The 27,815-nt window shown below is 32.7% G+C and overlaps 1 protein-coding gene across 1 annotated transcript; it reads left to right on the top strand.

The window, feature by feature from the left end:
- The first annotated feature begins 7,707 nt into the window (after positions 1-7,707).
- LOC122009882 (E3 ubiquitin-protein ligase At3g02290-like) lies at positions 7,708-27,303 on the top strand. Its single transcript, XM_042566189.1, has 5 exons — positions 7,708-7,884; positions 8,308-8,580; positions 16,094-16,505; positions 26,007-26,116; positions 26,989-27,303. Exons 2-5 carry the CDS (start codon positions 8,461-8,463, stop codon positions 27,013-27,015), a joined length of 669 nt encoding a protein of 222 aa, XP_042422123.1. The 5' UTR covers positions 7,708-7,884; positions 8,308-8,460; the 3' UTR covers positions 27,016-27,303.
- The last annotated feature ends 512 nt before the right edge of the window (positions 27,304-27,815 follow it).

Genomic DNA, 27,815 nt, shown 5'->3' with positions numbered 1-27,815 from the left:
AAAAGATGTTTGGTCAACTGATCCTTTCTATCGACCAATCTCCCTATCATTCGACTGATCATGTGGATTTCTTTCTTTGTCGAGATCCGATCTTTGCTCTATTAAGTGCATTAATTGTTCGGTCGATTTATCACCTTGTTCAATCAACCGATCCCTCAAATTGCCTTCTTTACTGTGATTCAAATATGCATTGTCATTAATGCTTTTATTGTTCGGTCTATCGATCCTCAATTTCGGTCAACCGATCATACTATGATACCATGCTTGCGAGCCTAATCTATTTTTCCATTTTTGCCTGTTCGATCGACCAAACCTCCATTTGGTTGACTAATAAAATGGCTTGATCGATCAACTGAACCCTTGGTTAAATGAAGATCTCTGAGTTGCACACGTATGGACACGACCAAATCTTGATATGAGTTTTGAGTCAAAAGCTATAATCAGGTCATATGATCCTGCAACACAGAGTTAGATAATTGATCCTGCAAAACAGAGTTAGATAATAGATATTAAATATGCATGAGTATGACAATTAATTAGGACTGTCTTGATCTCAATTTAGAAATCTCTGTTTATTTCTTTAGTTGGATTAGCGACCTAGGGTTTGCCCCTTCCCGGGACATGACTTCCCCATCGCTCCACTTTAGTTGCTTACCTTAACCTACCTATCAAACATCGAGTTCTCCAGACTTATTTAGACTTTACTGCCTATCCACGACTAGGGGTTTTCTCATTGAGTAAATAGTTTGCACACTTAGTCAAATCATCATATCATAATAAGACTTAACTTGAACCTTTGACAACATCAAAATTCATGTTTGATTCTAGTACACCCTGCACCAACAGTAAGAATACAAGTTGTCCTAAAACCAAAAGAGAGTTTGATTAAACCTTATGATCTTTTACAGAAGTTTCAGGATACACTTGGAGGAATGATAGCATGATCTTATCATTTGGTATAATTTTAACTTTCCATTAAAATATTATTTTTTTATATATTTATCATGTTATTATAATTTTAAATAAATATAAAATGTATTTGCAGTTAACAGTAAGCAAAAATTACTATTAGGTGAATATGAAATGATACTTTACACCTTTTGGTTTGGTATGATATTCAATCTTTATATTTATTTCTATTAAATTTTTGTATACAATAATATTGTTTTATTTCACTGATACAAATATATTCATTGTATTTTGTAGGTGATGGATACTTGGATTTTTGTAAATCAATATGATAGTTGAAAATGGTCTGCCTAGTTGAGTTTTTATTTTATAAAACTTTATTAGTTCTAAAACTTAATATTTTGAGTATAGTGTGTAGTTAATTTTGGATATAAAGTACTTGTCATTAGTTTGCATTTGTAATTTGACTTAAATATTTATTTGGATGAATTTAGATTATCTATTTGTACTTTAAATTATAATTTCTAATTTTTTCTATTCTAAATGGTGGATGGATTGTGATGACATATAAAATTGAATTCATGTTATATATTCTAAATAAATATTAATGATCATTTTAAATGATTATAATAATATTATAATAATATTTATTAATGTCATTATAGATTAGTTAAGGTGATATTTAAAATGATATTATAAATTATTTACTGACACTTTTTATTGTTCTTATAAAAAATGTATATATCATAATAAATGAGTTTTAGTGACATTTAGTTTTATGATCGTTGATGATAATATGACATATATAAATGTCCTTAAAAAAAGACTTTTCCTGATAATTTAGAGTGTCGTTATATTTTTAATTGGGACATTTTTGATGTTGACATTGACATTGACATTGTATAATGACATTATAAAATGTAAGAAAATTGAGGAGGGTCTAAAATAATATTACTTTATAGAACATTTTTGATAAATGTCATTAAAACACTAATGTCATCACAAATATACTATAAGAATATTTATGTTTGTTATAATAAACTAATTTTCATGTAGTGACACACCCCGTGGGAGGAGGCTTCATCAGTTGCGTGAGGGGATGAGCCATTTACATGCCTAGTATGAGCAAGAGATGTCATCGGTGAGCAACATGTATGGAAGAAAATAGGTTGACAATATATGTGAATGAAAATGAGATTTAATATATATAATAGGATTTAAATTTATTAAAATAAAATAAGAATTATTTAAAAAAATATTTTTAATTTTTATAAATTAAAATGAAATTTATTTTTATTTAACATTATATAAATTAAAAACAGAATTTATTTCCATTTAAAAATTTATAAACACATTTTTTATGACTAAAATTTTATATGATTCTATTTCAAATCGTATTTATTTTTTTATAAAAAATTATTTTGTAAAGTCTGTTTACTTCATTTTAAATTCTGCCTCAAATATAATTTTTATAGTTTTTATATTATATTTTATTTAAATTTAATTTCATTTTAAGTTACTAAAATTTGAAATGAATTTTAATTTCATTTTAAAAATTCGTCTATGAAATTTTATTTTCTTATAGTGAGCTCTCGAGACAAGTTCGACCTCACCGAGAGCGAGGTCTGGCCTCATGACCTCGCTGCGAGGTAGCGGGTGAGGTTTGGCCTCATGATCTCACAACGAGTTCACCATTGAGACACATGTGAGTTGCGACCTCACCGCGATAGTAAAGACATCGTTACTTTACTTTCCCTTGCCTTCTCCCTGTATGCTTCTATCCTTAGCTTCATCCTTTCATTCCCCTTTTTCAGGATATATTTTTATAGTGAACTTCTTTTCCTTCGGCATCAGCACCTCCGAGTAAATAAAATGGCATCTCTGATCCAAAATCCTGAATCATCAGTGTATATATATTTTTTATATATTCTTAGGATATATATTTTTCTTTTATAATAAAAATGGATTGGTAGGATTTATTTCGGTGAAAAATAATTTATTTTAAAACAAATTAAGAAAAACTCAGGTATTTATCATCCCGAGCAATAAACCCATACCTTGTCCGACATATTATATTTTTTTTATTAAATAAATATTTGGTGATTATATTTTTTGATTGAATAACATGTGTTGGAGGTATCGTGGTGAAAGGCTAATTTTTTTTGTTCAATATTAATTGATAACGACGACCTCTTTGATCCATTTGAAACGGAACGGAGAATCCAATTAACCAATACATCAACAATTTTATTATAATTTTTTTTAATTGATACTATGTATCTAAGTTTTGAATCAATTAATTCTAGGATAATTGATCCGATCTACTGAACTTTTTCATTGATTACTAGATAAATCAAAAAGTATTGAATGTGCATCCAAACGGTCAACATTGTTAAATCCATAAACACCCTCCAGCATACCGCAATTGAGATTCAAACCGATCCCTTATCACTTTTTCAAATCTTAAATTAGTTCTCATTTGCCACAATATCTTGCCACATCATAAAATATTCCAAAGAAATTCTAATTATAGTTTGCGGCGTTCATTTATTTTTTCAGTTATAATTTAATCAAATATATGTTATGGCATGGCAAAATAGTTATGCGCATCATCAATTAATAATTTCTAGGAAAATATTTATTACTACTTTAGGTAGCACATCATGATTTCTTAATTTTGAAAGTATAAATTATTAAGTTTATAAAATGCTTAATAGATTTAGCAACACTCTCTTTAAATAATTTAAGAAAAATTTTGTAAGGGTACATTCAAAGTTGTTTTAATCAAAATTGTTTGGCGGGCTAAAATCCTTAAAAAAAACTCATATGTAGATTCAAGCTCCTCTAATTGTTAGGAGCTCAAGTCTTGTGCTATTTTTTTAACTGGATGTTATATTTTTAAAAAAGTGACTAAAATATCTTGAATTGAAAATATTTGTGATGTATTAGAAGTTAGTAAGGGTTTAAATTTTGAGAATAATTAAATTTGATTTTAAACACTAATTTTTAAGATTGCAATCAAGTTAGTGAGTATTGTGTTAGGTTTAATTTGAACTTGAATTGGGTTTGATTTGGTGTTAAATTGGAGTCTCTGTAGTTGAATTAGTAGTGGTTTAGTTCAATAGCTATATTATTTTTTGGGTTAAACAAGTATTTCAAGAACTTAGTTACCTATTAAAACTCACCTTACATCTTAGTGCACGAACTCCTTTCTCTCCTCTCTTGTGTTTTTCTTTCTCAATCTCAACTCATTTAAATATCATCGAGATATTCTCACGGACAAACAGTTGATTTATATAAGAATGTTATTATCAATATACCTAGGGTCAATTTCCATTAGGTGAGGAATGTCCTACTGGAATTGCCTCAACCCCTCCTTATATGTACTATCATTGTTGGGTGAAATCATTCCTGATTTATATCCTTCAAAATAATGGAGAATTATCTTAGAAGGGTCATTAAGATGATGATTTTATCTTTATTGCCAATTGAGACAAGAGTATGTCTCTCCCTGTTTACCTCCCATACGATACTAGGAGCTAGCCCTTGATTGTCATTTGCTATGATAGCATATCACAACCTTCGTGAGCCTCATGTGAATGCTATTGAGTATCTATGACTTTGGGACCCTACTTGTGCCAACCCTTATCCCCTCTTCTTTTGAGTTCTCTCTTTGGATCCCATGAAATCGCCATTGTTAGAACCCCTTCACCTTCCTCTATCACACGTGTGGCCTCAGCTACGATCAAGATCCACAATCGTGCCTCCTCTCTCATATGATTTATTGAGCTATTTCTCCTTCACGCCCATCTTTTGATGACAATCATACGTTCATTGATGATCTTCCTAGAACATCAATGCATCATTTGTCCCATTTAATGGCAAAGGTACTCTCCTAGTCGCACAAATCTAGATCACACTCCCATCGATCTAGAGGTCGAGCATCCCTTGTATATTTTGATTATGACCTTATTATTATTTTTTATCGTTGTTGATATTTTTTTATTTCTCTTACTGGTCCTAGTCGTTAGTTTATTTTAGGTTCAACCACAACTATTAAGTTTTGCTAGGTTGTGAAGTTATATTGGATTCAACGATTGAAGGAGGTTGTGTATGAGTTGTTCCTTCATAAAGTTATATTGTGAATTATAGTTTTAGTTATTTGTTTTCGTCTTCTTTAAGGGGACTAAATTAGAACCATTTGATGTCACATAGTTTATTGTGAATTATAGTTTCGATGTTCAAATTGAGTCAAATTGTGTTAAGAGGAAGAAGAAATGTTGCGAATCTGGATGGGGCTCAACATTTAAACTTACATCAGCGGTGCATGATTACTTTCTAATAATTTTCTTGTCAACTTGTTCTTGCTAATCAAGATTTGTTTAAAATTCTGCTTAGTTTTTCCTAATTGTAAATTTTATGGATGGTATCATAATTCATTTTAAGAGAGTTTGTTCGAAAGGGATATCATTCAAGATTTATTATAGTCCACTTGGAGCACGGATATCATATATTTTCTACTCATTGTCGTTATTTTCTTTTTGAGCTCCAAGTATAATTAAGTGTATTATTTGTGTTTGATTCTAATAATATTCTTATGTTAAAAAAATGATAATTTCAAATAGTCTCATTGAGATCGGTCTGGTCCCATAGAAATTTCTCATCGATTATCAGGATAAATTGGGAAGCGCACGCGGCAACCAACCTAGAATGTTAGCATCCTTTAGTTACGCTTTCCATTTGGAGAAAAAATTTCTACAAATACGTCATAACTGAGATTTGAATCATGAATACTTAGATGACAATCTGAATATTTTACCGCGACATCATAATTTTATGGACTAATAATATTCTTATGTTAGTATCTTTGCCTAGTTGTTGGAAGAGTTCAATTATTTATCATCAAAAGACTATTTTTTTTATTAAAATCAAGTACATCTCATATTTTTAAAATATTTTTATTTCAGCCTTATTATACCAAGTTTGATTAAAATTGCTCTGACATACTGAAAATTACTAAATATTATAGAAAAAATATTTTAATATCGATCAAAACTACTCAATATTAGTTAAAACTATTTTAATTAAGAACAAAAATTTACTAACGTATAATTTGAATATAATTTAATTGAAAATTTAAAAATTAATATACTTCATGTAAAATATGGTAAACTCCATACAAAATTTATTTATCAAGATTTTTCAAAAAGTGTAACACCATACAAAATATGTTTCCTAAGTTTTTCTAAAAAGTGTAATACCTAGAAATAAAAAAAATAAGTATGAAATAAAAAAAAAAATCCATATCTTCTAGCATTTTGAAAAGTAAAATCATTAATAAGATATTCAAATAGTCTTTCTAACACCTTATTTTCGAAACATAAAATTGTCATTATCATCATTTTCAAATCATTATCATCATTTTCTCTCAATTCTTCTGGCTCATTCTTGTATGATTATGATCATCATTTTCTCTCAATTATTCATGCTCATTGATTGCATGATTATTTAATTCTTCTTGATTACTCGATTGATGTTCATTTGTTGCATGATCATTTAGTCTTTTTTGACTTTCTTCTTGCAATTCATCAACTGAATCTTCAATTAAAAAGATAGCTTTAAAAAACTTATAAAGTACACCTTTGTGAGTTTTAATAATCTGTTCCACTCTTTTTATTTTGTTTCTTTTCTAACTCCAAGTTTGATATTTTTTTGGAAATATGTTTTTATTACAAATTTCAAGTGTAAAAATAAAACACACAAAATCAACAACAAAACTAACAATGAAATAAACACCAGCAGTGAAAATAATAGTCAAAAAATAAAAAAATCTGGTTTGTGCTTAAAGGAATCGATATAATTTATTTTATGATGATTAAAATTGGGATGATTTATTTAAACTCTTTCAAATCTGTAAGAAAAATCATAAATTATTGACTCCAATACAATATTAAAAATCAATATTGGATATTGACAATAAGAAAAAAATATAGATAAGTAGGTAATTTACGTTGTAAGTTTATATATTGATGAATAATAATGTTGATGAAACTAAAATTAATAAATTTTTCTAATTTAATTATAAGAGATTCAAAGAGAAGGGAGGAAATTAGTGTTCAAGATTCATACTTTACTTTTTAGAGTCTAAACAAATTAATGAAGAAAGAATTATACAAGAAATAAAATCTTGGAAAGGAAAAAAATGAGCGTTTATCTTTCTTCTATTTTTTTTCTTTTTTAGATTTTTTTTCTTAAATTTTAATAGAAAAAAAATATATTTTTTGATCTTTATTAAAACAATTCAACAATATATATATATTTTTTAGACTTTATTAAAATAATCCAATCAAATATATTTTTTCAATTTTTTATTAAAATAATCTAAGTATATATAATATATATATTATATATATATGTCAAATTTGGGGTCCTAATAAATAGGAGCTCTTGACCATTACCCCCGGTGGTATGCCTCAAGAGGAAAAGAGTATTTTTAAAATGCAGAAGTTATATATTTTTTAAATAGAACAATTTTTTTATGATACTAAAAATAAAGAATATCTTATCTTTTTTATATTACTTCAAAAGTATTAATGTAATTAATCTAAAAGTAATTCTATCAGACGTAAAAAGAAATCAAATTAGTAAAAAATCTCAGTAGTAAAGTAAAAATAAAAAATTGAAGGAACTTTCGCAACGCAGAGTTATTGGATATCGGATCCCAAAATTTGTCTAAAATTAACAGTACATATAAAGAATCGGATTCGTGCCGTGTAAAGGGGTCCAATGACGTCCTGAAAAGTAGCTTAATGCGCCATTATGAACAAAGGCCAAATCCCCAGTTTCACTCTCCTTCCTCGTTTTCTCGCCCTCGGCGAAGATTACCGAGGAGAGAGATTTCAACCCTAATAATTTTCCCACGGGGTTTGTCCGATTCCATCTGACACAGCTGATGCTTTCTTAGCTCGACTTCTGGTAATTTTCATAAAAGGAATTTTTTATAAGTTCGTTTCTCTCGATCTGCGATCTCGATGATCATAGATAGAGCTACTGGATTTGTATTTTAAACTTGTTGTTTGCTATTGTAATAAGCTATGTTTTGGATCTCGTTTCTGGAGGCATCACTGGCTCCTAAAATGGGGAAAAAATGATTGCTAAAAAGGGATTCGATCAACCAAGCATTTTAATCTCGTCTAAATGCGTTTTTACACCAAAGATCAGTTCTTTTAGGTGGATCGGAGTTCTTGTAATCTGGGTCCTCCCGTATTTGACTACATGGCGGTATTTTCTTTAGTGTATTTGATAGACATGATCTTTTAATCGCGATAATTGTATTGCTCATTTACCGATATTTTATTTCTAAATCCAATTATTGCTGAAATTTTATTATCTCTGCAGGCTTGCATCCAATTTCCTTTTCCTTTATGCCCTTCGATTAGACGAGGAGCAACGAATTTATTTCCCGGAATGCTTGATTTAATCAGATTTCTGAGTTGGGAAACTGGAAGTGTCCTGTTGGAACGAGATTTTTGGACAGGGTAAATTGTGGATATGGGATCTGTTTGTTCTTGCTTTCTTCACCAGGATATGGAGGAACATCCACATTCTAATGCTTTGGCTTTCAGAAATTGCATCTGCCTTAGATATTTGGGTCAACAATTCATTAATGTGGTACACCTCTTCTCAGTGTTGCTAAATTCTTGGGGATCTGCATCTAACATGTTGTTTTTGAGTGTTTGACATAACAATCTAGCCGAAGTGTAGTCGTACATCTTCTTAATTCTCTAGTATTGAACCTTTAAAACACATTAACACTATATTCCTATATGCTATTTGTAAGAAATAGATGGTCAGATACCTAATATAATAATGTCTATGACATTATTCTTACTTGTTTGCAAAATACATAAGATGTGACTAGAAACACAAGATCTAATAGCAGCAATACATTATTTCATCATGAGAGATTAATACTGTGGAAATCAAATTTGTGTTGGAAACACTCTTTTGAAGGGGCTACACGTCAAATTAGGTAAAGCATTGTTGGCTATAAAATAATAAGAAAACTAATATCTAAGAGCAATTAATTTAAGAGCTATTAGATATAGCTCCAATAGATGAAAACGTGGGGATATGTTGAAATTACATAACACATTCAATAAAAAGTTGATATTAGTATGAGGAGAAAAATTAAATCTATTAAAGTGGAAGGTGTAACAAATAGAGAGAGACACGAAAAACCATCAGACAATATAATAAAAGATATTTCATTAATTTGAATATTATTAGTGGTATTGCCTTACATAAAGCTTATTGGCAATTAATGAGATTCATATAGCCAATCCCAAATAGTTGGGACAAACACAATGCACCTAAAGTTGATGAAATGAGGAAAAATAAGTTGAGATGGTATGAACATGTTCACAAGCGCCCAATATATTCTATTGTTAGAAGACTTAAATCTATTAGAGAAGAAGCTATACAAGGTATTGGAAGGTCTAAGAAAAAATTAGTGAATATAATAAAATGATTTCATTTATTTGATTATTACTGATGACATATATAGCTTTGCATAGAGCTCAATGGATGGAGGGATAAGAGTCCTAAATAATTGGGACAAACACACTTTGATGATGATAATGATCATTGTTGGCTATAGGATTAGTCGGGTCCTTTGGCTCAAGTGCCTTGGTGAGCTTTGGAGTTCTAAGTTGAGCTTTTATTGATTACTTGTGTTGCTTCTCCCTTTCTATAATCAATTTCTCTCATTGAATCGTTATTGAGCTCATAATGCCAGGTGATTTGAAATTGTGTAATGAATGATCCACTGCTGTATTACTTCTAGTATTGCCACCCTAAATGATTGTTGAGGAGAAGTGGAGAACGTAGTTGGATTGTATCTGACAATCACGCTTCACGCATATCCATTCTATTAACTGCCACAGTCAAATTGTGATGCATCATTCATCCATGAGCCCTCATTCTTTATAAAGCAATCAGACTTAATTATAGATCTTTGATGACTAAAACTAAGCAAGTCCAATGAAAAGGTGAACACGCTGCATGAAACTTTTTGACATAATTTAATAGTCTTTTTGACTAATTGCAATTGATATCTAACTTCTTTACACTAAATCAAAGATAAGGATCCCTGCCCAATCAGATTAAGAGGTTTTTGGTTTTTTTATTCTGTTATGTACAACACATTTCAATAATTGTAGGATTTTTTTTTCATTGTTAGTTAGTGGTCCTTAATAGCATAATGGAATTATATTAGAAGCTTGCTTATTGAGCATCAACATATACTTGTAAAGAAAAATAATAATGCAAAGAAAATATTGCAGTCATGTTTTTAGAAAGATTCACATAACCTTTTGGTATAAAATATATAGATAACTATGTATATATTCCTTAAAATGAGGTTAGTTAGCAAGGAGAACATTCTAATTAGGAGTTGTCTTCTACTTTACCTTCTTTGTTGGTAATATTGGTCATATTTCTAGATCCTATTAGTATGATGGGTAGTGATGTAACACTAAAATTGAATCGTTGAACCACGAAGTACTTGAAGTGAAATTGAAGAAGGGAATTAGATAATTTAAAATTTAACAATTGTACATAACTCAACACAATTTCTTTTATTTACATACTCAAAGCAAACGAAAAAATAAATATTGTAAACAAGGAAAATAGACTAGACTCAATTGAGGCTATAATTATTCTCTATTTATTACAAAATAGGAAATGCCATTTGACTTCAAATTATCAAACGGAAAAATCAAATTTAAAATTTATTGTAAATAGGCCGGTCTCAAAGATTTTCTAGTTTGTTTCCTTTCATTGTAAATATGTTAATATGAAAATAATCTCCATTTTTTTTCAATTATTTTTATTTTTTATTTTTTATTTTTAATTTCTTTGTTTGCATTATTCTCTTCAACTGTGGAGATACTTGACTCCAGGTGAGTTGTTAGGCATAGGCAACAATTACTCTGCTAACTCTATTCAACAATATTTCTTCATTGTTCATATTTTTTAGATGTGTTTTTGAATAAGTAAGAAATAGATGTTTTTTTAGGAGATAAGGCTTGGTTGTTGTCGTCATCGTCATTGTCGTCTTTGAATGCGTCATTTCTTTTTGGTTGCCATTGCCATTATAGGAGGAGAATGTTATCCCGACCTTTATTCAAATCATGCAGCGCTAAGGCAGTAATAGGAATGAATTTTCATATCCTATAACAAACTCAACACATAAAGAGAGACTCAAATTTCACCCAACAAATTAGCATATCCTCTAATTTAAAAATTAAACTTGTGTGTAAATAAGTTGGAAAGTCATGCAAACACCATTGTAACTCATATTTCTCACATTATGGTCGAATAAAGTAGATGTTGGTGCAATCGTCCTCAGGGTTGACCAAATTGACTAAGTTCGGATTGATTCGAGCTTGAGTTTTGATATTTGACATTATGGGAGAGAGAAGTCAAGTTGGTCAAGAAAGGACCAAATACTTTGAGGAAGTCCATACCGGAGGTTAGGCAACGGGAAGTCCATACCGGAGGTTAGGCAACGGGAAGTCCTAACCGGATGATAGAAAATAAGAAGTTCTAATTGGGAACTAGGCAATGGAAGTCCTAGCAGGGTTGGGCAGTGGAAGACCTAGTTGGGAACTAAGCAACGAAAGCCCTAGCAGGGCTAGGCAATGGAAGTTCTAGCGGGGCTAAGCAAGGGAAAAATTCAAGTTGGTCAAAGGTTTACCGGAAGCTTGGCGAAGAAGCCTTGACATGTAAAGGTTGATCGGATACTAGGCAACAGGAAGCCCCAACAGGTCACGGATGATTGGATGTTGGGCAATAGAAGTCCTGGTAGGTTGAGGTCGATTGTAGGGAAAAATCAAAGTGGGTCAAATGTTAATTGGACACTTAGTGAAGAAGCCCGGGAGGTTAGGCGATGGAAGACCTAGTTGGGAACTAGCCAATGGAAGTCCTAGCGGAGCTAGGTAGTGGAAGGCTTAGTAGGGCTAGGCAACGGAAGTCCTATCGTGGCTAGGCAATGGAAGTCCTAGCTGGGCTAGACTAGGGAAAAGTCCAAGTGGATCAAAGGTTGACTGACACTTGGTGAGGAAGCCCTGACAGGTCAAGCTTAACCGAATGCGAGGTCACAAATGATTGGATGTTGGGCAATGAAAGTCTCGATAGGTTGAGGTCAACAGGAGAGAAAAATCCATGTAGGTAAAGGTTGATCGAACACTTGGTGAAAAAGCCCTGGCAAGGTTAACCGGATGCTAGGTAACGGGAAATCCTAACACGTCACAAACTAGATGTTGGGCCATCGGAAGTCTTGGTAGGTTGAGGTCAGCTAGGCAAGACGTGATTTCAGTCTTGAAAAGGTTGAAATTAGGGTTAGCAATCGATTGATGGGATTCATTAATTGAATGACAAACCCTAAACCCGAAAGTTCAAGTTTTTCTACTCAAATTGATTGACTTAATTGATTGAGCAGAGTGAATCGATTAGCGAGATCGCCAATCGATTGGGAGAGGGTTTCGCGAAAAATAGATCCGGAATCTATCGGAGTAATGAATTTTTCGCCGCGAATATAAAGGTTCTGAATCGATTAGGGCAATCGATTGGGAGGTTTTCACGAAGAGTACAGAAGGCTCTGGAATCGATTAGGGTACTCGATTTAGAGATTGGTGTAATCAATTGGAGGCTCTTCGTGAGAGAACTAAAAGCTTTAGAATTGATTGATTTAATCAATTAGAAGTTGCCAATCGATTGGTATGACTTACCAATCGATTGGTTGGGAGAAAAAGAGCCGTTTTGCATGTTTGAACAGTCGGATCCTATCGCATGTTTGAATAGTCGGATCCTATCGATTGGGAAGCATTTTCCTGTCCAAAGACAACCCTAGAAAAGGTGGTTTCATGGAGTTTCTTCCATGCTGGTTCTTATGAAGTTAGAAGCGAAGTGTTGCTGTATTTCCAACCGATCAAGAGGTATTTCCAAGCAACAAACATTCAAAGCAAGATTGATGTAAAGTTGTTTGTATTCAGTGTATTACTTTTATTTCTTGTTGTATTCTCGTGCTCGAGTTTATACGAGACTTCTCTGCCTTCGGGAAGGAGGCATTCATAGTGGAGTTGTGAGTGTGAGGAGTGAACTTTTAGATTAGTCACCTCAAAGAGGTGGATGCTAAGTAAAATTGAAGGTGTTAGCGATTGAGAGTTTTGTTTTGAGTTTTCCGTTGCCATTCAAGTTCAAAGAAGTGAAGCGAGTTATTCAACCCCCTCTATCTCATACATGTCCAAGGTTCTAAAATTCACTAGGTGCTAGTCAGGCATTAGACCAGTGCCTAGCGCCTAGGCCGACTAGACGTCGTTAGGCGGATTCCACTGTATCAATATAAATTATATAATAAATCACATACTATAAATCATATACTATAATTCCAACACAATAACACCAAATTTAAAATAGAGTTCAAAATTACACAACTAATAAAATATCACATATTTATTCTACTTCTTCATAATTTTCAACTTGTTCTTCATCGGACACAAACTCAATATCATCATTGTGATCCTGCTATTCTTCTTTGGACGTAAAATCATCCTCGTGAAGTCTCTTATTCTAAAGCTTCTTTGGGGTTGTAGATTTTCATTTGCTCCGCTTGTTTCATTAACCATTTGCCAAGTGAGCTCGAAACCTAGTTCAACTTCATCATCTTCCCCACCATCCACAATCCAACCTTGCGTATTTGAAGCCTCTTTTGCAAGAAGGACATCGCCATTTTTTTTTCCTTTATTTTTTTGTTCAACAATCGACATTAAATTAGGTAAATACTAAATTATTCAACCTATTGACATTCAACCTAATTCTTTTTTTATATGAATCTTTAAAAAAGAAGAGAGTTTCAAGTATATCGTGGAAGTTTGCCAATACTTTCAAGTATTAAGATTAACAGTGTGAGTTGCACATGAACTCCAAAAGATCCCAGATCACTTTTCTCTCATCAATTTAGCTGCAACTATATTGTTGGAGACATTGTTTATTACAATCCGAATAATATTATGAGCTTTTACTTGTTCAACACACTTGTCAATATACTCAAAAATAAGTTCAATTGTATGTGCCTCGTTTGAAGACTCCACTCTAAAAATGTAGTTCCCTCCTTACAATTAATACACAAATTTAAGATGCCTCTTTTTTTTTTCTATCACTCCATGCATCTGTTATGATTGAGCACCCATTCTTTGCCCATTCTTCTTTATGTTTCTTCGGCAGTTGCTTTGTTTTTTTAATTTCAGCTTTTAACCGTGGCTTCCTAAGTTGATATTGAGTTGCAGGCTTGAATCTTGGTCCAAATTGACCAATTGTTTCCATTAGTTGCTTGGAGTTATCATTATTAATAACATTGAATGAGATTCCATTTTCATAAACCCATCTGCCCACATATTGTTGAACTTGTTGAGTTCTCTCTTTAAAAAGAGTCTCATTTATATTTTTTTTGGTGAAACACTTTACTCCTACATGAATTTACATTTTTTAGAGCAACTACCGATGCATATTTATCCATGGGGCCAAGTGGGTGAGGTTTTTTTAATTCCAACTATCCCTTTAATCTCAGGACTTTTTTATAGTCATCCGCAACTTTATTCTTCCACTATTTTGTTCTTCTTTTTGTTCTTCCCTACTAAAATTGCTATTTTCCACTTATTTTTATCTTCTTGAGATGCTTTTCGACAACCAGATACATTTTCAGATATATTTCCTATGTGCTCCTTGATCCTATACATTCCCCGACATCTTTTTTCCACACAACTATGTGCATTAACCTAAGCAAGAGGAAAATATTTTATTTACAGTTAAAGCGCTATTCACCCCCCTTTAGATGCACAAATGGTCTAATAGACTTGACTCAAAGCAAAATGGGAAGAAATATTTTAAATAAGAAAAATATGCAAGACTTGATTGTGATTATAATTATTCTTTCTTTATTTCCAAAATAGAAAATGCTAATTGGATCCAAATTATCAAATGAAAAAAAAATCAAATTTAAAATTTGTTAGACACCTATCTTTATTTTTTTCTTAGTTTGTTTCTTTTTATTGTAGATATGCTAATCACGAATTAATTTCTAATTTATTTTCTATTAATTATTGTTTTTTGCTTTATTCCTTTCCTTGGATGGATTATGGTGTGCGTAAAGTCTATGTACAAGTTCACTTCCATATGTCACTAGTGGTTTTGGCTTTATGTTGGAAACATTGTGAAGCTTGATAGAAAAGTTTGTTTTCCCTTATTCTATGGATGATCTGTTTGATTAAGATTCAAGAAATCCTAGCTTGCCTTCCATGAGGCGATTGTACTTGGGATAATCAATCTTGAATTAATTTCTAATTTATTTTCTTTAATTATTGTTTTTTCTTTATTTGTTTACTTTTTCAATTATGGTGTGTGTAAAGTCTATGCACAAGTTCACTGCCATATGCCACTAGTGGTTTTGGCTTTATTTTGGAGAAATATGAAAGCTTGATAGAGAAGTTTGTTTTCCCTTTTTTATGGAGGAGCTGTTTGATACGATTCATGAATTCCTTGCTTGTCTTCTATGAGGCATTTGTATTTGGGCTGAAATTGAGTCCGATGAGGATGCATATTATAGCAGGCAAAAAGGTGCAGACAAAATCTATGCCCCTTTTACCTTCAGAAGTTTCAATTCAAAAAGAGGACATCTTTTACCATTATCTGCTGGCAGGCATGAATAGCCTAATGTTGTGTAGGCCCTCCAGGCTACTCCTGTTGCAATTGGCTGGTACTAGACTGCCATGATTTACATGTTCTTCAGCAAGATACTGGCTGGAATTACTACTTTATATGCTGATAAGAGAACTCTGTTTAATTGATTGTCAGCCTATTCAAGTTATATTTTGAGTTGATGCTTGTCCAAAACAATTTAAAGGTACAAAAGGAGTCTGGAGTGGAAAGGGCAATGTTAATGAAAGCAATCTGTGAAATTCATGTTTTGTTAGGTCATGCTTTTGATTAATGTTATTGAGTTAGTTTTTGAAATCAACTACTATACATTTCCTATCGTTATGAAGAAGTTGAAATGTCTTTACCTATATTTGGTCCATTTCTATTATTGAGAAAGTCTTGTTTTTTTCCATTTTATTTTTTGCAGTACATTGCTTTATTTCAAAGAGGAGTGCATGCCGCTACTTCATCTGTGCAGGAGAGAATTACTTTTGTATCTCAAGCACCTAGTGTTGATGACTCTATTCCTGATACATACCAGTCTCCTCCCAGGCCAATACCTTATGATGATCCGAGATTTTCTCGGCCTCATCATGGAGTTATGTCCAACAATAAGTTCCTTAGCCATTACCATGAGGAGTCTGAATCATGTAGAAGTAGCAATGTTTGTGAGACAGAATCGTCGAGAATGGAAAGCAAATCTAAGTCAGACTTTGACTCACGATCCAAATTCTGTATACCTGAGTCTTCATTAAAGAACACTGCAGAAGCCAGAAAAGAAGTAACTTACCTCTTTCCTTCTTCTGAAGAGGAGGATGTCTGTCCAACATGCCTTGAAGGTAGATTTATCAATCACTGTCTATAGTTTATTTTTATCTAAGCAATTTGTTATGAATTTTTGAAACATGTTGCCTTGTTGAGGAGAGAGATTGCTTTTTTCTTGTTACATAACAACCTAACAAAAGTTCCTTGCATAGTCAAAAGGTAATCAAATGATATATGTTTTCCCATTATCTCAACTATATACTTATTTGGACTTGGAAAGCTTTTGTCCCTCTTTTGATTATACCACAGATGAATCTTCTTGTTCTTTGTGAGGGTCAAAGTATTAACTTCTGTTCAATTTATGAATAAATTTGGCAGGGCACTCTATAAGTGGTTTATGTTCTAAAATTATCTAAGTTTTGCTTGAATAGATAGATTTGAAACACCATAACCCACACAAATGACAACGAAAGGAATATGTTGATTTACATCTCTTGTTCGAGAGAAAAGAAGAGAAAATGACAAAATTATTCTTTGATTTTGTCCCCAGATATGCAGGGTTAAATCAGTCTTTTTGTTACTTTTCTTCTTTTCCTTTCTGGGGAAAAGAGCTTCAAATTACTTCCTTCTTCCCCTTGCCTTTTGTTTTTCTGTCCCAGTAGACAATTGGATTTGATTGCTTCCTCCTTTCCCCTTCAGTCCATTTTTGAGCAGCCAAAAGTGTGGAAAAGAGCTTCAAATTGCTTCCTTCTTTCCTTTCCTTTTTTTTCTTCTTCTTAGTGGATAAGAGGATTTGATTGCTTCCCCCTTCCTTTTCCACTACTTTCGCTTCCTTTCCCTCAAGTAGATAAGCTTTTAGGATTTCTCGATGAGTGGAAACATACTTCTTGAGCATGTTATGATTGCAAAAGGATGAGATTTTGATGTTACCTTTTCTTTAACGCATGTAGAAATATTTAACTTTGAGCATGCTTTATTTATTTTGACTGCAAAAAGGCACTCCTTGATTAGATTAAACAATCAAATTATTTCATTTATATTTTGTTTTGCAATTCGCCCTAAAATTATGGGCTTTTATGCGTCTTATTTTACTGCTAACCCATGTTTGTTGCTCAATAAGATCCATGGGTACTTTTATTAGATAATCTGGGATGTAATGCTACTTATGCTCATCCTTTTCTCAATAGACATATCAAATATATTAGGTCTATCTATTCCTTAATAAAAAATACTCATTGTCTTAGTATAATAAAATTGACATAAGTGACTTCAAACTTGTTTTATATCATATAAACCAAAGATCCCTAATGGATATACAATTTCAGTTTCATTATCATGTTAATTGAAATTCATGATGAGTTTGTTGTGAAAGTGGTTAACTAAATTTTACAAAATTATTATCAGATTATTTTTTTTAAAATTAATCTATTTTCTCTAGCATTCCAAACTTTCCACCAAACATAGTGAATATAATTATCAATATTTAGAGGAATAATTCATCCTAATTTGGAACTTCTCAATTGTTATAGGTGTTAGATTTAATAGGGATATTTGTTTAGTTGGTTTAGTTCCAAATTGATATAAGTGCAATACACTATTTTTCTTTCCTAAATTCTACATGGCATCAAAGCCATGCATTAGAATCTTTAGTTTTCTTTAAAGAGGTATTCTCCTAAGGGAAGGTTGGCTGCCTCCCCTCATCTGCATCTTTTCTTCTCACTCAATTCTCTCTCCATTGCACGAGCCATCCACCAAGCAAGCAAGCAACCTCCTTCACATGAAAATAGGAGATTGCACGTGACCCCTTGACAACTGTCACCTCAAGCATAACCTACACTTGCACTTTCTTTAGCCTTTCCCTTCACTTCTTCACGAGACCATTATAACACTAGTCTTCTATTAAGGAAAAAGTGGTTCCTTCTTGTTGTTGATAGACAAGCTTGACCTTGGAGCTTTATGTAGACTGTCAATGTCATAAGCCATGTGCCAAGTCGAGTCAAAGTGACCTCAGTAGATTGAAGGGCTGAGTTGACTGAGGAGTTTATGAAAACACTATACTCAGAACAGAATGTATGACTTTGTTCTGGCGCCAGTTATTTGAAATGGGATTCAGTCAGATGGACACTACAAGAGTTGAAGCTTGTCCTGTCAATTGGCCAATTCATTATTGATCGAGTAACAAAAATGATTTTAGTTGACCAAAGGTGCTTAAAATGTAGTTGTTGAAACCTTGTTTATATAAGCCTTGAGTGCCCTTTTGAGAAGATTCTTGTACATGGCCTTCCCTGCCTCTTGAAGGTGGTGATTGATGACGAATTTCAAAGAGTGTCTTACAAGTCAGTAGGCCACGAAGTAACTCCAACGAGTCTGAACCATGTTAAATATCTTGGATTAGCATTTTGCTTATCTTATTTATGTTTGTGTACATCATTTTCATTGCAATCTTTGATATTCAAAATCCCAATAGCATTGATTTGCTAACATTGTATAAGCTTTGCATTTGCAAGATCAAGATAAAATTTATTATTTTCAGGTTATGGCTATTCACCCCCTTCATCGACCCTAGCACTAACTGCATTTGAACTAGTTGAATGGAAATCAATTTTAGTATTATTATTAACCAAGAGAAATTGTTGAAGAATTCTCATGATCCACAGTAAGCTTGCTTGTTTATATTAAGCAAAAGATGAGTAGTTGTCAATTTTCACGAGTCATAGCAAGGTTGAAATAAGTGATCGTTGATCTCATGGTGAAAAATTATGACTAGGTTAAGCAATTTAAGAGAGCAACAAAGACACTTAATGACAGCTTAATAAAATTATCTAGGCCTTTCAAAGGCTCTGTCTTTTCTTACTTTCTTATGAAGAATCCTCAGTCCTTATCTAAGTATACCAAAGGTAGAACGGTAACTGGCTAAGGGAGAAGATGGAATTGTTTGGTTTCTCTTTTGCTCAATAAAACTTGTGCTGGCTAAGTAAGGCAAACAAAGTTGATGACTGTAAGACCTGAACAGAACTAGGGTAAGAGTTAAAAAGCCGACAATAGTTCTTGTTCTCTATTCGGTGAGACTCACTGGTGAGACATAGAAACTAAGGAAAATTATCTTTCAAAAAGGCTTAGATTACCCAAAAATTTGAAAAAAAGAAAACAACAACGCCTTGATAAGAGAAAAATTTGGTATCAGAGCCTATTACGGCTTTGGGAACTTATAATTTATTATCAAACTAAAAGTTAGAAACACTCATTACCAAGAAGCAATTTACTTTTCACAACAATTTGTTATAAGTAAAGAAACTGTCTACAGTAACGTCTCACTAGTAAATCAAGGCGACCAAGTACTAGTACAACAAAATAACAACATACTAGCACAACTTACTTCTTTACATTATAGGCTTACGGTATTAGAAACTGAACTACTTAGTCTAGAAAATCTTATCTATAAAGCCACTCAGAAAACTAACCTACTTTACAAGTGGACAATCTTGCTAAGAAAAAGGAGATCGTTCAAAAGATCCAAAATTCTGGTTCAGATATTGAATCCAAAGCCTTGTTACTACAATCAAAGGAATGGATTGTAAGTAACAAAACTCAACATTATGAAAAGCTAGATGCTCTTCATAAACTACTTGAAGAAATCAAATATAAATGAACAAACTTAGATTTGAGAATACACACTACGAAGAAACCTTGGACGCCGCTGATATGTGGTGGAGCATTTCCCAAGACAACAGTCTTCTCTTTCTATGAAGCCAAAACCTTGACAAATCAAATAAAATTTTCTCGTCTGCATGAACCTGAACTTTCATTATGACATATACAAGTCCAACCTCGAACTGCTAATCATTTAACAACATTAATCTAAAATTGCTATTGCAGTCACTTGTCATCATTATCACTATGCAGTGTTTGTCCAACCTATTTGGGACTGGCTGCATAAAGTTTATCCATCATAACTTGTTCAAAAATTTACTTCCCAAAGACTTTTAGATGTGTAGAACTGGAGTCATGAGATCATGATAACATTGTTTAGGAGACTCAATTCAACACATTATTGGTTTTCTTCCACAACTGAAATCCATTTTCTGTAGAGGCCTTAGCTATTTGGCATCTGATTGACAGATTAAAGAGAAAACATGGAAAACAGTTTTTTCTATTAAAAATTCCAACCAATCATAAAACAATTTATATCATAAAATAAGTGATGACCATTCTCATATGCATATTCAAGAGAATTCAGAAGTGAGTTGATATTGTCTTGGCTTTTAAGTAGATTTGTTGAATCTCATCTCTTTTATTGACATGATAATCCCATATCGATTGAGACATACTAGATCTGGTATCAAAGTTTATGCAATTTAAGTTTGAAACCGTTGACTTAGGATTGTGAAAGTTAACTCTAGGAGATTTAGTAGGATGATTTTTTGGTTGGGGTGTTAATTGCCTGATTTAAAAATTTCAGAGTGAGGATCAATTCTGCTCTAAATGCTTGCTATGAATTATTATTTTGAAAAAGATATTTGATAGTTTTATTGGGTGTGTTTGGAGGGAAAAGTTTGAAAAATGCAATTGAGTAATTTTTTCATGTGAAAAAATAGATTATATGAAAACATAAACTGATAAATAATTAGAATTTATTTAAGAATTTGCATTAGATATCAAGAATTTTCAGAAAATAATGGAACATGATCTGCATAAAAAATTGAGTCCAAAATCCTTGGTGATCTTTAGTTAGGATGATAGTGGAGCATTATGAAATCATTTTAGCTAGTTTGATTGTTCCAAGGCAAAAATTAAATTTCATGATAACATAAAGATCTTTATTTGATATGATAGTATGTGATAGCTACATTCAAAGATTATTGTAGATGTGGAATATGAGGAGACCTGTTAATAGAAAACATGGGTAAACATAAAGACAAAAGGTAGAGAATGTTGGTTAGTCCTAGGAAAAACGTACCGGTTCCACTGTACAAAAATTTTTGTACAAGTGTCGAACCTTTCCTTAAATAACCTATTGTGTTATTTAGAAGTTAAATTAGGAATCGCAGACGGAACTTAACATCATTGATTCCAAATTTAACTTATCTGTTCTTAATGATTTAGATTTGAATTGCAAGCGGAACTTAACACTATTGATTCAAATCCACCTATGTTATTAATTCCATTAAATATTAATTTTCAAAATTGGCTTTCAGGACTGTATGGCGAGGCACATGACCTTCTTAGATATGGGAGCAACCACCACCGCCTAGATAAAGCCTTTTAAGGAAAGCTAATATTTAATTTCCTTAAATAACTCTAGGTTAACAAAAAAAAAACAATCGAATCACAAATTCGAAAAAGAAGAAAACACAAACTCGAAAAATAAATTCGATAAACTAGATCTAATTGCCTCTTGTATTTAGAATTCTTACAAAGAAAATAATTAGTATGATGCGGAAGAAAACTACTAGTTATACCTTCTCTTTGTAAGCTAATGATCTCGAGATCTTCTGCCGTATTCCTTGCCTCGCCTTGGACGTCGTGTGGGCGACGATCCTCCAAGATGAACACCACCCAAAAGCTTCTTCTCTTCTTCTAAAATCCGGCCACCACCACCACCGGGAAAAGAGAAGGGAGAGGGCCGGCCACACCAAGAGGGTCTCCATGCAAAAGAATAAGAGTTGTATCTCATGAAGCCCCCTCACCTCTTCTTTTATATTATTTGCCCAAGGCAAATAAGGAAAAACTTTTTACAAAAAATAAAATCAACCTCTAGTTTTTCCTTTTTCCTTTTTATTTTTCCTTTTCTTTCCTCTTGATTGAATCAATCATCAACATTAATTTTTGTGATGATTTTTTATTTTTAATTATGGCCGGTCCCTTGCTTGGGCACCAAGCAAGGTGGCCAGCCATCTCATCAAGGGAAAAAGGAAATATATTTTTTTAAAATTTTACAAGAAGAAATCCTCTTATAAAATTTACAAGCTCTCTTTCCTAAAGTAGGAGTTAAAAAAGGAAAGTTCTAAAAATTAAAATCATGTTTTAAAATTTAAAACTACTCTTATAAAATTTCCTTTTTTAACATGATGATAGAAAATTTTAATTTTAAAACTTATCTTCCTCTTTTTTCTTAAACCATGAGGATGGTTAAAAAAGGAAAGTTTTAAAACTCTCTATTAAAACATGTGGCCTAATTCAAATACGGAAAGTTTTGAAAATTAAAATCTCTCTTTTAAAACTTATAGTTTTCTAAAAAGAGAAGATTTTAAAAATTCAAAAACAACCCTCCTTGTTTGAATATTGTGGTGACCCTTGTACTTGGTCAGCAAGGGCGACCCTATAGAAGAGGATGTGGCCGACCCTTTCTTGGTCACCAAGCATTGGACTGGCCCACTTCTTGGACATCAAGAAGAGCCTTACATTTGGATGGACTTGAGGTTATAATGAGGCTACGACAGGGACCTAGAGGAGAAATTGGTTTTGGCCTTCCGATGAGCTTGAGTAGCCCGTGCTCGCCCCGAACGCACAACTCAAGTTCATCAATAATAACTCATTCCACTAGAGAGTTATTACCGCACTACCGCACCAATCCCAAATTACATTATGGACTCCTTATCATGAGTGTGTTAGTCTCCCTGTGTTTAAGATTACGAATGCCCACTAATTAAGTAAGTTATTGACAACCCAATTAATATGTAGCTCCAAGAGTAGTACCACTCAACTTTATTGTCATGTCGGACTAAGTCCACCTGCAGGGTTTAACATGACAATCCTTATGAGCTCCTCTTGGGGACATTCTCAACCTAGATAATTAGGACACAGATTCCTTCTATAATCAACAACACACACTATAAGTAATATTATTTCCCAACTTATCGGGCATATTGATTTATCGAGCTAAACCTCACCCTTTGATAAGTCAAAGAAATAAATATTAAATATATGTGCTTGTTATTATATTAGGATTAAGAGCACACATTTCCATAATAACTAAGGTCTAGTTGTTTTATTAAGTCAATACAAAAAGAACTTACCTAAATGGTCCTACTCAATACACTTAGAGTGTACCAGTATAATTTATTAATCAAGATAAATTAATACTTAATTACACTACGACTATTCCGATGGTTTGTTCCTTTCCATCTTAGTCGTGAGCAACTGTTTATAATTTATAAATAACCGATAACATGATCTTCTAAGTGTGACACCACACTCCATATTATCTACTATATAAATTAATTGAACAATTACATTTAACAAATAAATGTAGATATTGACCAAATATGATTCTTTTATTTCAAAATAAATGTTTACAAAAGCTAGACTTTTAGTATACATTCCAACATAGAAAACCTAGACATTTGGTATTATTTTCATTCAGCTTTCTCCTCATGTAAAACAAGGAAGGGCCTACATGTAATGGTTCCATCTTTCTTTGTCATCCTCCTAAATATCTTCTTGGGCCCTTGTCTTTCTTTCACTTCCCTCCCTTCAGTTCCCCTCCCTCTAAGTAAACATAGTCAAAGAGAAATCTTCATTAGGTTGAAGGGAATAACTGAACTGCTTACCATTGTCTCAAGGTTGATCTTTGTTGCTATCACTTATTCATTGTCATAGCTGCACACTGACCTCTTCATTGAATCACCAATCAGCAAAGAGGTTGTCAAGTAAAAGAGCAGGTTTTGATTGTTTGGATGGTCAGGGAAGATAAGTTTCTCTGGGTTTGAGAAAATGTTAGGTGGGCCTGGTTTAGTTATGGGGTAGTAGGTGGTTTTGTAAGCCATATGATTGGATTATATATGGTGTTTAATTTGTTAAAGTGGAGGGGGATACATGGACCACCCGTGTATTGGTGAGTAGTTCCATTCCAATTTAGAATCTTAGGGGAGGCGGCGATGGATTGAGAGAGACGCTAGTTGTGGTGGTGAATAGCCTAATCAAGGTTATTTCAAAAAATTTATTAGACTTATCTAAATGCAATTAGATTATATATGGTGTTTAATTTGTTAAAGCGAAGGGGGATACAGGGATCACATGTGTATTAGTGAGTAGGTCCATGCAAATTTAGAATCTTAGGGAGGTGGTGTTGGATTGAGAGAGACACTGGGTGGGGGGTGGGTGGGTGGTGAATAGCCTAATCAAGGTTATTTTGAAAACTTTATGAGACTTATCCAAACGCAATAGAAAAATGTTTGAATACTTAAACAAATGTTATGGAAAGAGAAAAATGCAGCAGAGATAAGTGTTTTTAGAATTTCTTATAAGGACTTAAAATTGAATTTAAAATAGCACGTTGAAATGCCTTTTTTAAGTATGAAAAGAATATTTAGTTGAAATATGGGTTTTGAAAGACTTGAGTAATAGAGATAGAAAAAAAAATCGTGCAGGTAAATAGGAGATATAAAATCAAAAATAAATTCACACAAGTGTTTTATGTGGTTAGAAACCAGAAATTCTTACTTTACGGCCTATGAACTCATCAGCTAAGTTGTCCCTTGAAAACTACTATACTTTCTACTTTTTGAAAACTTTTTGAAGGCCTCCAACCTTTTTACAAAGTTAGTTACAACAGATTAATAATAAGAGTGAAAGCAATGAAAATCAAAAGAAAGAACCAACACGAATGATAAAGCAAAATGAAAAACTACAAAATAGAAATACTTGTTGTAGATGAAAGAACCCTTGAATGCCGTATAATCTCACTGTAGATGGAGTATTTGTTGTTGTTTCTTGAATGCAGTAGAACATACAAGGGATGTTCTGTTCGAGCTGTCATTGCTCCTCTTGGAGTTTGTCATTGCTAGGCAGTGCAGTGCTTTGTGAAAACTTGTTAGAAAGCATTTGGAGAATGGTTTTGGAAGTTTTTCCAATCCAAAAATAACTATTCTATGTTAAAGTCCTTTTTTTGCTTATACTTGATAGATATTTCTTATTTCCTTCTTGTTTTCTTCTTTCATTTATTTTTAAAATTTTCTATATATATTTTGGATGTTTTTATTGGAAATTTGATGAATATACCTAATCATAGATAATTTTTATGCTTATTATGTCTATCACCTCCTTAGAAAAATCCTACGTCTGCCTATGTGGTTGGGAAATCCATTTACATTGTGTGACTTGTGAAGTTGGGTCACTAGGTTGATTTTGCAATATTACTATGAAAAACTGATAAATTTGAGTGGAGAAGGTAGGTACATTCTGGACAATTCTTTGATTCACATAGTATCTGGATTAGAATTAAAAAGTAAACTCTAATGCCATATTGGAGAGATTATGTGATTTTTTTCAGAGATTTGTCTTTTTTTTGGCCATGTGATTGTGTTGATGGGCAAAATGAATTGACTTCGTACATATAAATGACCTCAAAATGAATTGACTTCGTACATATAAATGACCTGGTATTATTATTGGTATATCCTTAGATGGAATAATGAAAAAATATCCACATAGAGACCTCAAATAGTGGAAATATATAGTTTTTTGTTGTTTTGTTTATTCTAGTTAAATAAAAGGAAAAAAGTTAATCTCTAATTTTATCATTGATATCAACGGTTAATATCCTTACTTCAGCCTGATTGATATGATTTCTGCAGAATATACTTCCGAAGACCCAAAGATAATAATGCAATGTTCACATCATTTTCATCTTGGTTGTATATATGAGTGGATGGAGAGAAGCGAAGCATGTCCTGTTTGTGGCAAGGTAACTAGTTTGTGTTATGAATGGTTGTTTTAGTTAGCCATCATTTAGATTTTCTAGACTTCAGCATTGATACCTAGAATTCTGCACTTCCATTCAGAAATCTAGTTTATGGTATTTTTTATTCAACACGATCAACATGCAGAACTTGGTTGTCACTTACCCAGAAAACAAGTGTTGCAGTATTTTATTCAACTTGCAACTTTTCTCTTGTAAATGATAGCTTGTGAGTCCTTATGAGTCTTGCAGCGAACTACTCTTAAAAATTAGAAGCTTGACTTGTCACAACCCAGATCCTTGCAAACTATGAAAATTTTTTGTGCTCGATTACCCACTAACGTCTGTGGCTTCTTATCAAAGTACTTAGGTGACCTCTTTGATATCAATCAGCCCATCATGATTGACATGTTTTTATTTTCATATATATTTCTTGGAGGAAATGAATTATTCTTAGTATAATTTCAACATTTAAAAGACGCATTTTCTGTCAAACAATACCTTGTACCATTGCATTGTTTTTTTGGGAGATACCTGCTTTATTCTGAAATAAATGAAGCATGAACACTTTGAGAAGATCTTTCTGCCTCCTATCAAATGAGGTGTTCTGTCATTTCTGCTGGACCTAATTTTTGCTGTCTCATGTGGGAAGTATACCAAAACCAAAGGGAGAAGCATGATTCAGTTGCTAGTTCAATTAAGGCTAACTAGATTCCTTTTTCCTGCAGACTTAAAAATATAATTTTCTCTTTATTCTCATCAAATAGTGTAGTAGAAATTCTGTTTGTCTGGTTATAATGGAAAGAAAATTGTTATATATTTCAAGAGTGCCACATTCTAATTATAGTTGCTTATGAAATTCCATTTCCTTTCAACAGATGATGGTTTTCAAAGAAGCAACATGACGTTTCCATTTTTTCTTGGTACTATATGTATCTTGGGTGAGTGTGTCTACTTCATATCTTGAAGTTTGTATATATTATATCCATGCCATTCTGTTGGCATACTTTCGCTTTCTGAAGGAACACATCAAATCTGACTTGTCCACGAGGCTTTTTATGGATAGATTCTTGTGTTACAGAAGTATACGGGATCAGACAAGCGTTGCCTCAAATTGTACAGAAAAAAATGTTGATATCATGTAAAATGGTTGATGGTGGAATGCAATTCTATGATAATATTCACATTATGCTTGACCTAGTCTTATACAACTCTGCTACTAATAGTCTTCTTAAGAGAATCACGTACAGGTGGGCTCCAAACGGTTTCCTATTTTGGTAAATTGACATTGTGTGTTGGTTTGGTGCTGACCAGTACCAATTGGAGAGAAGAAAGCCTGTTTATCACTTGTAGAGTTCTATGAAGAAGTCTTGGCCGTTGACTGGAGGAATGTAAAAAGAACACACATCAGAAAAAAGTGTAGAAAGGAAAATGCACAGCCTTTTCTTCCACGCCTTTCACAAAGGCTCACAGGCACCTATTATCTCCACTGGACTCACAAAGAGCACATCTTTAATCTTGGTACGAGAGCCGTTCTCCACTTCTGACTTCCTCCTTTACAGCCGATCGAACTGAAGAACTAAGCAGAGCCGTTCCCCACTCCTTTCCTATCTTGGAATTGAATATATCATGTAATTAAATGAGTTTTGTTTTCATAATTTTTATACATTGCCCAACATTGCTTAGTTTCTCTCTAGGAATTTTA

This window comes from Zingiber officinale, chromosome 8A (assembly GCF_018446385.1).
Source record: "Zingiber officinale cultivar Zhangliang chromosome 8A, Zo_v1.1, whole genome shotgun sequence".
In the NCBI taxonomy this organism is placed as follows: Eukaryota; Viridiplantae; Streptophyta; class Magnoliopsida; order Zingiberales; family Zingiberaceae; genus Zingiber; species Zingiber officinale.
This window is presented reverse-complemented; position numbering and strand designations above follow the sequence as displayed.

Excerpts from the sequence above, each read along its gene's own strand:
- LOC122009882 (XM_042566189.1), top strand. The coding sequence starts at position 8,461 with ATGGGATCTGTTTGTTCTTGCTTTCTTCACCAGGATATGGAGGAACAT. Across the intron at positions 16,506-26,006 it reads CTGTCCAACATGCCTTGAAG|AATATACTTCCGAAGACCCA; the intron begins GTAGATTTATCA and ends TGATTTCTGCAG. Across the intron at positions 26,117-26,988 it reads CATGTCCTGTTTGTGGCAAG|ATGATGGTTTTCAAAGAAGC; the intron begins GTAACTAGTTTG and ends TCCTTTCAACAG.